Here is an 18,843-nt window from a genome sequence, read left to right on the forward strand (position 1 = left end):
TCGCACCATCAGTCGTAGCCGTTGTGACATCTCCGATGACGTAATAGTCTTAATCTGGAACTTTCTTCGGGATATGTATGGGCATGAAGATACGAACACTATTACAAACCGCTTTCTTTCTTTAAAGTCACGATTAAATTTAATTGGTTTTTTCCCTTGAGTTAAGGTTTAGCAAAGAAGTCACACGAGTCACATAATTCAAGAATTGCGTTATCTACGGCTATCTTTAGTACGGTGGTTATTTCCCTACCAATGACGTAATCTTTGCACGTTCTGACACGTTCTTTGCTTGCCTTGCAAATATTTAATTTTCCTTCCGATCTATGAACTGGCTGCGATGAAACAGTCAAAGGATTTACTTCATTTGCGTAAAACCACAAGAAATACTCACAAAATTACAAATAAATTAATGACCGTCGCTTCTGCCGAAATAAACTTGCAAAGTAAACACGATCGTATTTGTCACGTAGCGAAAGTGAAAGCTGCAACGTCAGCGCATTCCATGGCTGACGTAATACCTTTTTTCAGCGTATTTATTTTTCCCTTGAAATCCAACGCTTTGATAAAACGAAAAGAAAAGATATTTTACCCACAAAAAAGAAAACAATATCCGTAAAATTGTCCGTGTATTTATGTTTTAACAGCTTCTGGCGGAAAAACATCACACGTTGCGTGACTCAAAGTTTGGCCGAGCGGAGGTCTGCGTCTAGTCACCGACAAAAAACAAAAAAATAATAAACCACGGGTAAACCTAGAACCGCGCTCGGCCCATGGCCGCGCGGTTAACAAGAAGATCTGTTAGATCTTATAACCGCGCTTTTAAAATTTAACTGTTTGCTTAGCACTACCGTCGGAACGGAGTGCACATTCCAAAGTAGTCATTGATGATTCTTTTCTTACTGTAGACATCACATCACTTGATCAACACAAACTGTATTATTGCACCATCAGTGGTAGCCATTGACAAATCTCCGATGACCTAATGGTCTTAATCTTTGTAGAACTTTCTTCGGGATATGTATGGGCATGAACGATATAAATGACACGATAATAACACTATTAACAACAGCTTTCTTTCTTAAAAGTCATGATTAAATTTAATTGGTGTTTTCCACGAGTAAAGGGCTAGCAAAGTAGTCACACAAGTCATATAATTTAATAATAAAACTCTATCCCGACCGATGTATCGATTTTGGTCACTCCAGTGACCACAGATTGAAAACGTGACAGAAAATTGGCGTTACTTTCGATGATCTCATCATTAGCCAATTATAAGCCATCTTTCAGCTCTTTTCGTCATATCCCCCCCACAGGAGAATTTTGTCAAGTTAGCTAATTTAGTATGCAAACCACCGTAATGGCGGTCCCCCTCGACGAAATGTTTATTTGCTCAAAATTGGGGCAAAATCTTTCGGAGATGGAAATCAGGACATTTGTAAGGATACAGAAAGTAATTTGGGGCCGGTTGCTGGCTTCTAAGGCTGAATTTATCCAGAAGTAAGCTGTATTTTCGTTTTCGTGCCGAAAGCCGTGCGATGAAATGTTATCGGCTTGTTCTCCTGTCTTGTTCTGTTTTTCTCTTGGTCTTTCTTGTAGCCCGCCGAAGCTAGTCTTTCGTCTAAATCAGTTGAAAAAAGTTCGAAAAAGATGTTCCCATTCAAGTTTAAGCTCTCAGGCGATAATTCTGGAGATTTTTGGCCGAAACGTTCGGCTTTGTTATGTTGGTGTTTTTCGGTTGCTATGGGCGACCGTTGCTTCCTTTGTTAGGTCAAGTCTGGGGAGTGAGGTCACAAAAAAATTCTAATTAATTCTGGTTTTGTTCGATTTCGCTGAAATTTTAACACGATAAGGCTGGATTGTTAACGAATAGATTTACCGCCTGCCGATGTGTGGTAGCTATTAACGCTGAAGTGTTATATCGCTTCGAAGTCAGGGTTTTGAATAGATTTTTTTGCAACGTGTGGGTTCGGCGTGATTTTGTAATCGGAGGTTTTTGTTGACCCCGAACGAAAAAAATATCCGGAAAAGGTCATTTCATCGACGATTCAAAGGAATATAAATATGTATATGTTACGAGCTAAATTTCTGCCGAAAAAATATAATTTTTGACGAACGCTGGGTTTTTAATTTTTTCCCGCGAAAGTCAGTATCGGTGTTTCAACAGCTTTTGGCGAGTAAACATCACAGGTTGCGTGACTCAAAATTTGGCCGAGTGGAAGCTTGGGTCTGGTCGCAGACAAAACTGCGAGAAAAAAAAACCACGGGTACACCATGAACCGCGCTCGGCCCATGGCCGCGCGGTTAAAAAAAAAAAAATAAACCCCGGGTAAACCTAGAACCGCGCTCGGCCCATGGCCGCGCGGTTAATTAAACCAAACAGCGCGAAAGACGGAGGAACAGAATCGGTGTCCGTTATTTACAGACCATAGATCTTTTAATATCGTATTCCCATTTCTATTACCGAGAGCTAACCGAAAATAGGCTAACCTGAGTACTATTGACTCACTATTCAGGCATTCAGGTTAACCGGAACGCTATTTGGGCCTAAATGTAGTATGCAGTCTGGAGTTAGGAGTTAGTTAGTAGTCTTCTCCAGCGAGAGGGCCAAAGCATTTGCGAAGAACGGTGTATATGCGTGTGCGGTATAGGGTACCGTCCTAAGTCTGGAGTTTGGAGCAACTTTTTGCGGTTCTACCAACCTCGAGCAAGTTCTGTCTTTCTGAGAAACTTTTGAGCAAAATAAAGGTTCAGAGTACATATCAAGCACGAAAAAGTCAACGATTTTATAGAAAACTTCAATTTATGCGGGTTTCTTGAATGTTTATCAACTTTTTGAACTTTGAACACATAACCTGTCACTGCACAACGTTCAGCAAGACGTCAAATGAACCATGTGGTTTGTTTCGTTAGACTCAGGAGTGCCCTTAAAGTCCTAGTATTGCCCATTAAGCACTGCACGCAGCGATCTCTTAGCGGCCATTTTTCTGATGTTGAAAATTCTGAAGACTCTTTTGTTTGCCGCCAGAATAGAACTTGAAAACAATAGACGCCTCGCTCCTGTGAAAACCAAAACAAACAACTGAGAGGTGCGCTAAGCATAATGGCCAATACTGTGCCTTTAAATTTCGCCCATATTTGCGAGCAACTCTTTAAAGTTAAGTTTCAAGCTATTTTTCTTGACCGATGTTAGCAATTATTTTAAAAACCAAAAATAAATCCTTTAGTTAACCTTTGTATAAATATATAAAAAAAATCTAGGTAGCAACTTTTTGAATTTTTTGGCAATATTTTTTTCTAGCGAACAACTTTTCAGCATTTTACAAGCACAATCGGGACAGGCCTACCTACTGACGCTGACGAAAAGAAACCCACCACCTGATACTCCTTACATCAAGGCAAGAGATCAAGGTCTCTTGATTAAGGGCACTTCTGAGACCATCACGAGGTTCCTACAGCCCTGCAACATACGCCTAGCCCACAGTGAAACCCACAACTACGTTACGACACTTACAGACCCACGTTGAAAGACAGGGACGAACCTAAAAACAGACAGGGAGCAGTTTACAAGATCAAATGCTCCGACTGCCACGCTTCCTAGCTACATCGGCGAGACTGGCATTGAAACCTTTAAAATGGTGATATCAACAATCACATCAGTTGCTGAACATCAGCAACAGACAAACCACAGAACTGACTGGTACTCTGCTTAATACTTACAAACTACAGTACATTACAGTACAAACTATTTTCAACGACTGACTCTGGAAAGCTGGAACACTACATGTAACTTAGAACAAATGCCTCTTTAACAGATTTCAACAACTACCGGCACCTTACAAACGACTTATTCACGACATAAACAAAATCGACCAACGAACCTCAAACTTACCGACTTCAGATTTAGGCAACAATATACCGATTTGATTTGACTAAAAATAGACAGATTGAAACCGATCAATGACTGTTGACAAGCTCTGTATGCACGAGTCTTTCAGCCAATACCATCGCGGCTAAACTGACCAATCAGTTTCAACGCAACAGACTTACAACACCATCGACTGACAAACATCATTCACTTAGCTCTGAAAATGAATTTCGCTCAGTTGGTCGCAACGTCAGCCTTTCAGTCTTCACCCGGACGATCACACAAGACGAACTTGGTCGAACTAATGATAAGTAGCCTGCGAAGGCAAACGTCACGGTATTTGCGGCTGTGCTTATCTCCGCCGAAAATTTTCGGCGGAAATACGTCGGCGCTCGCAGGCTAATGCGAACGGCTAGAGAGTGATGGATCATGGAGTCAAAAGATTTCATTTTTATGAGATGATAACGAATTGAACTCGTGACAAACATTTACAGTTTCGGATCCCTTTCTCATTTTTCCCTTTCCTGTTTTTGACTAAATTTGATACATTTTGGTATTACTCTTATGACGTCAGTTGCATTCCTCAGATTGGAGTTCATGACATTATACCGGAATCAGGGCTAAACACCTCAGGATTTCTGTAAAAAAAAAACACTGAGATGAAAAAAAACACCGGTACAGAACGTCAGATTTGCGTCAGAATCAGTTGTTAATTTTGCATCATTATCAATTGACGTCAATCTGCCATAGCGCAGGTAACCCAAATTCAATTTGTGGCCACTGCTCTTTGACGCTGCGCACACGACGGGAAACAACGAAGAACGACATCGATAAAACGCGGAAGCCACAAACTCATTTGTAAAAACAGAGTTTGCGCCCAAATTACGTAAAACACACAAAGACAACCCTTTGTTGAGGTTCAGCAATGATCTCCTTCAAATAAGCGCCCCGTTTCTTATAAGCGCCTCGATTCCAATAACCGCACCCTTCCGAATAGCGCTCCTAGCGAAAATGACATCCAAGATAATGATATAGAATATACTGATTCCGACTGAATTAGACTGATGTGGTTAGACGGATGAATTATGAAGCCTGCCTGAGGTCAAGATGGCTGGATATTGGCCAAGTTCCTTTTCTGTGTGTTTACGGACCGATTGCAAGACGGAGTCGAGGTCCTTAAATTCGCACAAAAAAAAAAAAAAAAAAACCAGGCCAGTATCCAACCATCTTGACCAAACAAGCTTGGTCAATAAAGGATCTATTATATGAAAAAAAGTACATTATTTTCTTGCGGGACAGCGGGTTATCCCGAGCGGGCGAGATAGCGTCATTTTGCTCGTTCGGGTAATCAATCACCGCGCAGGACTCGGTTCTTCTTGCCCCCCCCCACGAAGCTTGCCATTTAACAAATTGACGTCAGTTTTTCATGCGTCTGTCCTGTTATTGATCATGAATTTCATCATAATATTGCCAAAGCAGATGGACAGACTCATGAAAAACTGACGCCAATTTGTTTTTTACGATAACAAATTGTCCGCTGTAGCTCGTTGACGCATTGCATTAACTATAAATTCATGTGTCTGTCCGCTTATTGACAAGGAAAATTGGCCAATGAGCGCGCGAGAATTTCTGCAGTTATCGTAAAAATAATAATGAACATTATGACCATCAGAGCCCCTCTTGTTACAGTTTTTGAGTTAAAGTATCTGCTGTTTTTTTCATTAATTAAGTGCGTTGTACCTCATTCAGATGTATACATTCAAAAAGAAATGAGTGTTCCCGGTCCCTAATAAGAGTTCCAAGTTCTCTTATAAGCGGCCTCCCTTGAGTTACCTAAAGTAAATTAGCCCCCCGAGCGCTAAATTGAATCATTGTGGTAAGTGAAGGTTATTTCTACATTAGTAGCTTTGATTTAGCATGTTAAGGACTAAACCAAGTTCATGGCACACTGGACTTGGGTCGCCTGTGATGATAGCAATGAAAACCTGACAGTTTGATCGTTGTTCGGTGGTGTAGCTAATGTATAGCAATCACATTTATTATGTTTAAGTCTTTGCTGAAGAGAAAAACAGGAAATACAAGGTAACTGGTAATTTACCAAAATTTTTCGATCAAATGCCCAGCTCCAGAGTAAAAATCATGTCTTCAAGATATATAGCTGGTTTTCACATGACGTCACTAAAATTCGAACTACAAAACTATTGATCTTCCTGAGATTTTACTTAAATGATGTATAAGAGCAGCTGAAAGCTAATATTCATACAAATTTTCGCTCCGAATGGGTTCTTGGTTTGGTGATACACTACGCCTGAATTTCTAAGCTTTTGCGTGACGCGGCATTTACATGACGGCCTAGAGAGCTGTCATGATGGTTAAAAAAGTGACTTATTTTGAGAAACTTGGCTATCTGAACAGTTCATGTGTTAGAAAAAGTATTATTTTGATGTTTTAGAGTTCCTCGAGGGATAAATTTACGTTTTTGTAGAAAAACTCAGTGACAGATGTTTCTGTTGGTTTCCGGCCGCCATGTTGGTGCCCATACGGATGGGCACCAGCATGGCGTCTCCATACAAATCTCTATAAATTTGGGTAAAAAATTTCTCCGCATATCTCGCATAAGAAAAATTGCTGTGACTAGAATTTTGGCGAGAGTCTTTGCATATTTACCTTCTTTCATTTCCCAGATTCTGGACTTTATCTATTGACCGGTTTTGATATTTATTTTTGATCTATTTTGAATTGCGTGACACTGAAAACCAGCAATTAGTAAAAACGCCCCTCAAACATGAATTCGACGTATAATAATAATCAGGGATAACAACCTCGTTGTCAAGGCATTTCCCTTTGAAACTGGGAACGAGGTTGCAGGGATAACGGCAAGATACACGGATGTGACAGAAAAGTATTTAATAAAAACCCTTGCTTAATAATAACCGGGCTCGAGAAAAAAACAGCAGAAGTCACATAAAAGCCTGCTCCACCAGGCGCCGATTTAACCGAGAAAATACGGTACTAGTTTAATTGTGTAGTGACGAAAGTAAAACGATCTTTCCGTGTTCCGCTTCCTGTTTTCTATGTGTGATTGTTTTGATCTCATTAGATTTTGGCTGGATGCCAGTTTGAAAAAAGTAACTGTAGAGTTATTTTTAGTAGACAGCACGACAACAGACAGGATACCGTTTCAAATCTACATTGTTTTTGTGGTATCTTTTGATGACGCATCAATAAACCGAATCCTGATAAAAACCTGAACAAATTCCATAACTGATCAGTTACTAAGAGAACAAAAGAGGGAATGTTATTTCACTTCAAAAAGAAAACATAATCGAGCGCAGCAACGTGTAAAACCTTCACTTTATACAATACCATGGCTCAAGTTGGGTTGGATTCAAGTCTTCTTGCTGAGCAAAAAAAGGTAAATCGTAGTTCAGTGGTCTAATAATAAACTGTTCATCTTCTTCAACTTTTAACAAATGACTAGTTGTATTTTTAAGTCACCCCAAAGGAATCGGCTTTGTTGGGATCGCAATTTTTTTTTTGGTCTAAATGTTTCAAACTAAAAGATTACTGAAGAGTACAGGAACACATTTCTTTTACAACTTGAAGTATAGTTAGTAATGATACTGTCTGTGTTTGTTGCTTTTTGGGTTATTAGTACGTTTTTAGCCTCGTTGGATCATGCAGATGTCTGTAGTTTTCGGCTATATATATTTGCATTTTGAAAATTTTTAGTGAGCATCTACAGTAGGGAAAGATCCAGATTTGGAAAATTCCTGATGTTTGGATAGTGATCTAGAGATAGAGGTTTGTTGCTAGTTGATTAGAAGGTCAAGGCTGAAGCACTTGGCATTTCCCTCGGGCGGCATCCAGCTTCGAATTTAAATCTGTAGCTTGTCCACCGTTCATATTAACTTACAGAAAGAGCCAATTCTTGAAGGTAAAACTCCAAGCTTCTCCTTGATCTCTTAAGGTAGCTTTCAGCGATTAGATAAATCTTTTATCGCGTTAGGAGATTATGAATGTCATGCCAGGCTGGTTTAAGTCACATGCTTCTGAGGTTGCCAGAAATATTACAATCTGATTTTAGCCAGGTTCTCGGCCCACCCGAGTGTTTTTTTTTTTTTTTTTAATTACCCTTAAGTCCAAATTTAATATCGGAAAGCCCATACTGAGGAGGTGGAGGAGGAGGAGAAGGAGGAGAAAAAGGAGGAGGCGGTGCATGGAGAAAGGATGTTGCTGTTACCCTGCAACTGACTACATACTACCAGGAGCCCATGGGCTCCTGATACTATACACATTGAGATTAGTTCAATAAGACTCGCACCATGCGGCTGGGCATTCTTTGAGCGAGTCACTGAGCTTTTTACTGTGCGTTAGCATAATTATTTGCACCACTCTTACTACATTTTGCACTGCACTAAGTACACATGTCTGATTTATGATCTCCTCTGCGAAGGGACCAGACTTCCGCTTGTTGAAGAACAGGGTTTCGAATTCCCCGATGCAAATGGAACACTCCGCAATACCTGAGAGGCATATTAGGCGGATCGCTTTTCACTTAGATTTTTCAAGCATGTTTTGCTATAAGGAACTATAACTGAAATTATCATTCTCTTTACATACCTTTCAGTCTTGAATGGTGTTTTTTTTAGATCGCACTTTCCATAGGAGCGACCAGCATAGCTTAGCTTAGCTTCACGTAAGTGGACACATGCACTGAGATTTCTCTCTTCGCCGGAAGTTCATGCATGCAAAAAGCCACGAAACAATAAGCTGGCATGACTGTGTTCTCCAGTTTCTACATTGCTTGCATTGGTAGAGAAAGCAATGCACCTTTTCGTCTAGACTAGACTGTAAATACAAAGCAAGGATGTTACCGTTGAAGCAACTGTTAATATAGAGAATCTGGTAAACAGGAAGTTGTCGCCGTTTCACGACGCATAATTTATGGCGCTCTTTAAATTTATTTTTGCTTAGTGCACTTATACTTTCTGGACGGTGCATAAGCTAGCAGCAAAACGAGTCATTGAATAAGAGATTCCCTAAATTATTATTAACTCACTTCATTGCGCAGCGCTTCAGCCGAATACAAAACTGAAGAAAAATGGGAATAGGACTTGCCTTTTGTAAGTCCCACCGCGCTAGTCGATGTGGTCTGAAAATTTTCCAAAGGCAGACATATACAGGTTTTGCCATTTCTGGATATGAGATGAAATAGATTTTTTTTTCAGAATTTCTACTGATGGTAGAATCCATTTTAGCAACTGAACGCGTTAAAATGGAACTTTTTTATTTGATTTTAAAGATATTCTCTCTCGACGTTTGCTCTAAGAGCAATTTCTGAAGTGAGAGTTTTGAATAAAATTATCAACATGATTCTGGATGTTAAATTTTTAATACGCTAAAGGAAGTCAGTGGACTGACAAAAGGGAAGCTCTTGACAGCGAATACATGACTGTTTTTTTTTTTCAGTTGTTTGAAAAAGACGACCCGCTTTCGAGAACTACACGACGACAATTTTTTCATTACTTGTATGCCGCTGTTTGTTGTTGTAGCGTTCTTAAAAGGCGACGCCTGATCGTGAAATGGGAAGTCACGAAAAACTAAAATACTAAATACATCCGGTATTGGATAGGGAAGTGAGCGGGCCCTGGGTATGAGGAAGACTGACGTAATCTTTTTCCTGGGGAAGCAGACCATTATGTCACTACTACATCCGTTTTATCTTGAAGGCTTTATCAGTGTTCCACTATAAGTAGGGCTGCAAACACTTTTGCTGATCACAAGCTAAAAGATCTCAGCCGCTCTTCAGACTGCTTCGAGAACCCGCTTTCGTTTGTGAACGAAAAAATGGCTCTGTCTTCTCGTGCTCTCTGTACAAGGCTCCTTAAAAAGGTATTTGTCATTCTGCAAAATTATTACGATGCAGCTCAGATTTCCAACTAATCGGTTAGCGTGGGGTTAAAATGATTTTAGGCTCACCTGAGAACACTGTGTGAAGGGGTTTTTTTTTTAGTTTAATGCAAACTGACTGATAAGGCAGGATTTAACCGCCGAGCTGGCATACAATAGGAAACTCGCGCGACTAAGAAAGAGTTCCATTCCCTTTTCACTAACTAGAACATGAGTTCACCTTATTTTAACTTTCCACCTGATTTACGCAGAGAGATGATTTGTTTTGCTCCTGAGAATCAGATCAGAGTGCGTTGCCGGATAGTTTGCAAGCGGAGTCATCATCTCCGATTGATCCTGTCGCCGCACATCCGATCCCTCGCAATGTCAGCAAGCTATACGGCTTCAGTAAAATAATGCGGAGGTTTAGAAATTTTGCTACAGAAAAGGCCCTTAGGTTATGCTTGTTACTAGCGACACATACATGAGCTTAAACATGTACTTGAAGGCAAAAATGATATTGCTCAATACTGATGACTTATCAGTATTTCGTGAGAGCTGCTAGTCACATCCTGTTTAAAACCAAGTTCTGAGGAAAATAGCTAAATCATCACTGTGTAAACTGTTCTTAAGCAGCTATAGAAAATTACTTTCGTCACTGCTTGTTTCGATTTTCTTTTAATGGTTCAGCTCTGATCATTTTGTTGCACATTTAAATGAAAAGCTGGTGAGATGGAAAGCCTTGGAGAAACGTCGACTTGTCTCTACAAAAACTACCAACCAATAGCTCTTTCACCTAATAACTGCCCTTTTAATCACAAAAGGTGCTTTTTATCGCTAAAAACGAATTCGGAATTCGGAATTCTGGTAAAATAAACTGGAAATCCATTACCCGATGATAGTTTTAAGAGATAGAGAATAAATGTGATACCGAGTAAATGCATCGTGTCTATAATACAGGCAACAAATGCAAGGAATCGTTGATGTACTTGTAATATTTCGATATAATTCTATATCATCCTCAGACTGAGGTGACATACAGGTAGCAGAAATTTAAATACTGCAAGATGGTACAAGAGCATTAGCACGTAAAAATACAAAACAAAGACCATACTATCAAGGGAATAGGCATAGTTCCGGCCACTGGCTTTTAAATCAGCGTTCAAATATGGTGCCGAACGTTTGACATGGTAAGCTTCTTTATATAGTAATAGATTCCAATTATCATCGCAGTCTATTATGTTTGTGTTACCACGCACAGTTTGGGTGAGAAATCCTTTGTTCGTTGCAGTAGAAGGTAGGTTGTTCTCATTGATAAAAATGTCCGGTATGATGTATAAACCTTGTATGCACAATAGCGCAGATGTTTATACATAGCGCTTTCTTTGTCGGTGAGCGCATGTTCTTGTCTGCAGACAAGCAGAGTTCTGTTCGTTTCGCCGATGTACGAAGAATTGCAACCGGGACAAATGAATTCATATACAACATTTGATTAGCTTAGAGGCGGCGTTTTGTCTTTAGTGCTTGTCAAGAAACATAATTTTGTGGTCTACTGTTTTATTCAGATGTCCCGCACATTCCAGACGCTTACGCCTAAGGCTTTTAGCAAGCTTTGTTGTTAGGTCACCGACGAATGGGATGGTAAGCCAGATAGTTGAATGCTGGCTGTTGTGGGAAGTGTCGTTGGTAATAAGATCTGGAGCCCTGTTCTGTGCATTCGTAGTAAAGCGATCAATTAATACGCTCGCAACACGTTTAGGAATATTACAAGTACATCAACGATTCCTTGCATTTGTTGCCTGTATTATGGACACAACGCATTTACTCGGTATCACATTTATTCTCCAAACTGGAAATGAAAGAATTGAGATGTTTTGGGTAATGACACTTTCAATATTTCAACCAGTAGTGCCAAGCGCGGTTTACAGCTGTCTTCAGTTTTAACTCTTATCCTCATCATTATCTTCATGTAAACTCACTAGTAATTCTCGATAGGGCGTGGCGAGCTATCGGCGCTAGCCGCCCCTGCGGCATTTTGGGGCTTGCCGCCCAGGAAATTTTTAGGTTCTCGGAAATGCAATTTCCCACGTTTGGCATGCCGGGAACAGTTTTATAAATTTAAAACATAGAAAAACTTAAGTATTTAGTAACTTTTGTTGTTTATTTGTCAACCTTTGGAATAATTGATAGTAGGTTCAATAGGAGAGACTAGAGACCGTCAAACCAGCCGATTTAATTATTAAAGACGCTTTTCGGCAATAAATATAAAAATGTATATCACATTTTTCCGAATACGTGCGTATGTGCGTATGTGGTGGCTATGTTTCCGCCATGTTGAAAATTGCGCGCGCGATATCTGCAGCAAGAGACAACTCTTCTTCAAGTGGCAAGCTTTTCCCCTGCTCTATCATGCCAACTAGAAGAGTTATACGCCAGATACAAGATTCAGTGTTTTGTTGTATGACTGAGTGTAAAACAATCTTTCTCTCAATTGTGCCCTCTTCTAGCCAAACTATACAATTTCCATTTGAGTCAATTCGACTCGGATATTTCTGCAGAATGTTCTAATAGCGAATTTTTTTTGCCGTTGATGTTTGTCGTTGTGGGGCTCTGATGTTAATCTTTTTCTTTCTGTGCCTTAAAAACCAATGCTGGAGGAAAGCTGTAGCCACATTTAGGCGGTTTTTCAGTTAACGGAAGGAATAAGCTTGAGACGTTTCTTAACTCAATCCTTTACTCACACGATATTAAAATTTACGTTTGCTTTAGAACTCGTGTTAATCACTGATAATCACGAAAAAAATCAACAGCGTCAGATGATGAAACTTAGAACGGAATCTGATTCCATAATGTTTTTAACATCCATGCTTCAATTTTACTGCACTACAAAGCGGACTGCACAGGAAAGCAACCATAAGAGGTCACCTAACTTCCGAAATCTTCCCCAAACCTACCCAAATATATTCACCTTGTAACTGAAGAATTTCCTGTATCCAGGAAAATTTAGCATACCACCCAGCAGACCGGAACTCGCTAGCCAGTGAACAAGCTCCTTGAAGGCTCCGACCGCGGCTAGAAGGGCCGAGAAAGGAACTGGCTGAAATCAGCTAGATCGAAGTGGCCGAAGGAGGAATGGAGTGGGGGCTTTTATCCTATTTTCTCCCCACTTTCTCTTCGTTGCATCCTCGATCCACTAGAGAGCCAGGTCACAGGCTAGGAACTCGCGTGTGCGAATAGCAGGGGTAGAAAAACTCACCAGGTAGGGGTCTACTAGGTTCTATTTTCAGAAGGGAAGTGTAGATTTTTTAATGACCCAAAACAATCGTTTTACTTTATTGTGAATTAACAGGACTAAGCCATTCATTTCGTCTTCCTAAGCCTTTGTGTAGAAAGTTTTCGGTGGCCGGAAGTTTAAGGTTTTGACGTTTACTAGCCTTTTTGTTTCGAGCGTTTCAGGTTATGTTTCAAGACATAATTAATCCATGACGTCACTCATCGTTTGGCCCAGGTATTTAACCCGGTTTTAATGTCACGCACACAGAAGTTTCCTATCACCTTTGCTGTTCGAACGTAAATAAAAACTTGCTTTGTTATAACTAGCATTCTGATCATCTCTGTTTTGTTATCCCTGAGGAAAAGACCAGGCACTTTCACGCTGATCACCCCGAAAAAATTACGTGACCATTTATGTTGCTTTACAACTTACGTGATCTTCGATCACACAAGGTCACCGGGCGGATGGTCGGGGCCGACATTTGTTTTGTTTGGGCTTCAACGTGCTTTCACACAGCTTATGCCGTTGCGAAATTGCGCTGGTACTCAGTTGCGACACCACTGAGACGGGATATCGCAATTTCGTTCCAAGCATATTGCAGTTTGATGCGTATGAATGACTGGGCTGTTGATATTTTGGTATATTATCATATCAGAAGCAAGCGCAGCGCAGCGCTGGATTTTACGTGATTTTACGAAGACTAACTTCATCTATTCGTCGATTTATTGAAATTATTTATAACCGAGTGATATATTACTAAATGTTACTAAAATATAATTGAAAAAAGTCAAAATCTTAGAGGATTTGTTTCGCCTGCTAACTTCGTTTATGATCATGAACAATATGCTTGGTCACGTTCAGACATTGTGACGTAAAGATGACGTCATGTGGATTCATCCAGATCTTTCGGTATCTGTCCCTCTGTCTAATTTTGGTCGTTACTCGAAGGGAAATTTTAATAATTGTATTTTCTCATGTATTTTATAATGGACACATAAAGCAGTCTTTCTCAGATTGCTAGCCGAGTCAGAAAATCAAGTTCGTCGAGAATAACTGCCGAAATGACAAACGTCGCGGATAAATATCGATGCGAGAACTGCTTGGAACTTCAGCGCTCGCTTGTCAAGACTTTAGGAGAGAAACGGTCGCTGCTTTTAAGATTACAAAAAGAGCAGGCACGAATAAGAAAACTCTTAAGAGAAGCGGAAAAATCGAGGAAAAGAGATGAAGAGGTATGAAGTCATGTTATCCATAAATGCCGCTACAAATACAACGCTATGGACAAAGAACAAGATGGATCTTTCGGAGTTCGGAGAGCATTCGCGCCATTACATGTATATTGTATTAACATTGCGTAACCTCCTTGCCGGTTATCCCTCAGTCAGGTATCCTCGTCTGAAAATATAATTTAAATGAGCGCTTCAAAATTTATTTCAACGGTTTTTTGTCGTTAGTTTAATGTATCAAGGACGGGTTTCAACGTGTTTCTTGTTGTGGTAATAAACGTTTTCAACCGTTTTCATTGTTGACATTTCGTTGTGAAAAGACTCGACGCATTTCATCTTCATGGGATAGAAAGCATAAGTTAAACTTTTTTCGGACACTGCTACAGGAAGCTTATCTAATCTACAAAAGCAGATTAAGTTTTCGAATTTTCTCGACAAGGTGTGACATCTAGGTGTGAAACAACAGACGAGAAAAAATCCAAAATGGTTACTGAATCGCAGGCAATGTTTGGGTAAACGTTATGTTGATAGAAAATTGTCAATCATTTCTCAGGAGCAGTCACTTCCAAGGGACATTTCAAGACCTGCCGGTGAAGGTGGCGGAGAATGTTTAGAGTGGCAACTGAATGAGGTAACACAAAACTTTAAAAACTTTTTCGTATTGCCCACATTAATTTCTTGCGTGACGGTTGTTCGTAAGTGTTTACGGAAACCAAAGTTTGGATAAATTGCTTGCATTTCGTTGTCTTTTCACTTTCTGTCAATGAGCAGATTCTTAAAAAATCTTTGATGTACTTGTACGTGATTGTATCCTTTCTAAAGAATTTTAGATGTCAGGTTAGAAGTTAGAATAATCGTTGATCAAATCAAGTCAAACAAATTTGTATCTTTTAATCTTTTATCTTTCTTTAATCATTATTTACCACATGGTTGCCATGTTTAAGGGTTACCCCCAAGTCGATTAGCCTCTAGCCGTTTAGCCCCAATCAGAAGTCGATTAGTTAGCCCTCATATTCATGCTTAAAATAGGCAGACAGAGTGTTTTCGACTTCTTTAAACGGTTAGGGGCTAATCATGGGGGCTAAATGACTGGTTACGCTTATAAGATTGCACTGGATCCATCATTAAATACGAGCCTAATATGACCAGTTTAGTATTGCAACCGGTTTGAGAGCAGAGGTTATGGACTGCCTCACTAGAAGTCAGATTAAAAGGGTTCCACTGGATAATCAGCACCATTTTGTAAACATAGCGTGACATTTAAATTAGGATGACTGCATAGGAAACAGCTTGGCATGACAAGATCATGACGGCATTTTGCAGTTTTCACATTACTGGTAAAATCCAACAGTGTACTAAACAAGTGTGCACACTATTTTTGGGACCTTGTTTATCATGTCTGTCAGGGCCAAAATTAGCACAAGATCTTACAGAATTCCCCCACCCCAATTTTATGGAATTTTAAACTAGAATCTTCCCTCTTATGTTGAAAATCTATTTAGTGATGCATGCGATTAGGTGGGTGTGAATAGAATATTACAAAGTTTTGGCATTCTTGACTGCAATTTGAATATCAATAACCACAACAATCATTATGCTGAGTATGCAGAACTGTTACTTGCCCAAGCTTGCATGATTAGCTAAAGAAAGATTCAGTCTCAAGTAACACTTTATTACACCTATCAGGTATTTCTCCTCATGAAAATCCTTCATTTACTACTCGTTTACTTCTTCAACATGTTTCCCTAGAAAGTTCTGGTAGAAGTAGTGATTTTAAATGCATGACTAAGTGCTAAATTGACTGTGAACCTAAATGTATTAATTTTGGTTCTGAAGGTTATGGAGGTCAACAAAAAGTGGAAAGAAGATTATGACACTTTAAAGATAAAACATGAAACTGAATGTCAACTTCTTCAGGAAGAACTGGACTTAACTAAGGAAAAGCTTGCAGATTCAGAAACACAAGTACTTGCCCTAGGATCTGAGGTTACTAGGCTTGCGACCACACTGAACGAGCTGTACCAAAGACATGGTGATTCTACAAGCAGCTCATCATTATTAGATGTGGATGATTATGAAGTATTTAAACAACAGGTATGTTAAAAAACATCACCATATGGTTCTGATTATTTAACAATGGTTCATTGCTTCAACAATATGATCCTATGGCCATTAACCTTTTTGTTTTCGAAGTTCGTATGATGAGCCTATAATAACACAACTGCCCGTAACTAATTACCTTGTCCCTTTTTCTAACTAAAAATTTCGGCCTCCTTTCATACTGGAAGACTGCAAGTATCTAGCTACCTTATCATTCTAGGACAAATAAAAAACACTGACATCTCAAACCTAACAAAGTCAGTGTTATTTATAATAACCTACTATGTGTGACTATTATTGGTAATACTAAGCAGATTTTAAACTGTGGTTGTGTAGATACAAGTGTACAAGGAAGATTTCTCAATTGAGAGGAGAGATCGTGAACGAGCACAAAGTGAGAAAGATTACCTTCAACAGCAGCTTGCTGATGCTCAAGAGGTCATTGCTACTTTGACACAAGAGGTATTTAATTCAAATTTAGTACTGTTGGAATTTTGTAAAGTTCTAGGGGCAGCAAATTAAGTCCCTCAAAAAGATGCCTGCAGAATGTTAGTTGAATTTTACAGGTCTTGCTGTCTTGATTTGTTGTCACCACTCCTTCTTTGAGTTTCGCGTCCTGTCTTGGGGTCTCAAATTTATCATTTTACCCCAAGCACAACACTGAGCCAGCCATAATTTTGTTGGTTAGCCTGTGATCTTAGTCTTAGTGGCTAATCCATATGGATGTTAAAGGTAAAATTATCTGTAATTTAACATATTCTTTTCGCGTATTGATTTGCCAAGGTTGAGATTTACAAGAGTCAATTAAATGAGAGCCGAGAGGAGACAAAAAGGCTCCGACGCCACTCTGATCCACCTCTGCATTCATCTTGTCCCCAGTTGCAGATCATCTACCCTGTGAACGAGCCCACTTCAGCCTCTCAATGGCAATGGAGACAGGAACAACAAAGAAGGGTGAGCACATGAGAGCAACATGAACTCTGCATATATTATTATCTCTAGATTGTGAAGCCAACCTTTTTAGTCACAAGCTCATAAGGCCAGCAATTATTGTTCAACAGAACTTGACTCTCAAAGGCTGAAGCCCACATGAGAGTAGTCCCAAATAGATCCAGTTTGAGACTGAACCAGATCTTGTATGTTTACTCAGGAACATGTTTACATGGGGCCTGCAATCTGCTAGCATTCCACTACCAGACTTGAACATGAACAAATCAGCACTTAATTTCTATCAGTTACTCATGTGCAAAAGACATGAATCTTCCTTGGTCTAGGTCTGGATCCGTTTAGAACTGATCCAGCATAAACTGAGCCAACACTGTTGTGTAGCCTGGCCTCAAAGTATGCAGCTTAGTTGTTATTAACACTCGAGGGTAAAGTTCTCCTTGCCATTTTCTTCCTTTACACTCATCTTCAACTCTTTTGTTTAATTTATCCAGGGTATCTTAACAAGAGGCACAAACCATTACACTGCGCCGTCAAGTCTGTTCTATGGAGGAGATGTGGAAGTGGACAGAAAAAGGACTTGATTTGTTAATCAATTTTAAAGTTGAAAGTTTGAAATATAAGGAGTCAGACAAGCTAGTAGTCTGATTATTCTAAACCCTTATTAACATTTAAAATCAGTCAAGAAAGCGATTTTTGAATGTTATTTTTAAGTAAGTGTAGAACCTGTCCCAAGTGGAGGCATGGTGCCTCATGGTTAGTGCACTCCATTCCCGGCTGGGGACATTGTGTTGTGTTCTTGGGCAGCACACTTTACTCTCACAGTGCCCATCTCGACCCAGGTGTTAAAATGGGAACAGGCAAATTTATGCTGGGGCTAACCCTGTGATGGACAAGCATTCCATCTGGGGGTAGAACTACAGCTGTACTCCTAATTTCTTCATGCTACAGAAACCAGAGACAAACTCAGCCACTTGGCTTGTATGCAGACTTAAGCTTAGAAGCTACCCCAAGTGTAAAGGTGTAAAATTAACTGAAACATTAGATATGCAATATTGCAGTGCATAAAGAAGACTGATTAGACTTGCTAAATGTACAGGTACATTAAATGCAAAGCTGGACTTTGAAAGTAAGAAGGAATATAGTTAATAGACTGAAAGCAGTCTCGTCCCCAGTCTGTTGATCAATTTGTTTTACCATTGACTTGCATAATTTAAGTCAATCCAGTTAAGAATGATCTAGTGCCAAAAGTGAAAGATAAAAGAATGTAACTATAACCAACATTGAATATAACGTTTCCATGCAAATAAAACCTGTGTACTTCAATTGCATTTTGTGCTTTTTCATTTGTTTTAGACCATAATTTTTTATGATATCTATTCACAATAATATTGTAAAAGTGTCAAAGAACATTTTAAACCAAAACAGCTTACTTGTTCGGAAAAAAGCATGGACTACAATAACGCACAAGACAATCTTGGAGTTTGGATAAAATTGTTTTGTTAGTGCAAGTCACAGTCATACCAGGTCCAGATTTAAGA

General features: G+C 39.5%; 1 protein-coding gene across 2 annotated transcripts; it reads left to right on the forward strand.

Moving 5' to 3' along the window:
• The first annotated feature begins 9,518 nt into the window (after positions 1–9,518).
• On the forward strand, positions 9,519–18,624 carry LOC145491387 (uncharacterized). Of its 2 annotated transcripts, none has more exons than XM_081470574.1 (6): positions 9,519–9,760; positions 14,811–14,888; positions 16,094–16,351; positions 16,694–16,819; positions 17,141–17,311; positions 17,797–18,624. In XM_081470574.1, exons 1-6 carry the CDS (start codon positions 9,716–9,718, stop codon positions 17,884–17,886), a joined length of 768 nt encoding a protein of 255 aa, XP_081326700.1. In that variant the 5' UTR covers positions 9,519–9,715; the 3' UTR covers positions 17,887–18,624. The 2 variants fall into 2 exon arrangements, with proteins under 2 accessions (XP_081326700.1, XP_081326699.1); XM_081470573.1 differs by lacking the exon at positions 9,519–9,760 and adding an exon at positions 13,758–14,263 and having other exon boundaries at positions 17,797–18,623.
• Positions 18,625–18,843: the final 219 nt, after the last annotated feature.

The sequence above is a fragment of the Orbicella franksi genome, chromosome 6 (assembly GCF_964199315.1).
Source record: "Orbicella franksi chromosome 6, jaOrbFran1.1, whole genome shotgun sequence".
Classification (NCBI taxonomy): domain Eukaryota; kingdom Metazoa; phylum Cnidaria; class Anthozoa; order Scleractinia; family Merulinidae; genus Orbicella; species Orbicella franksi.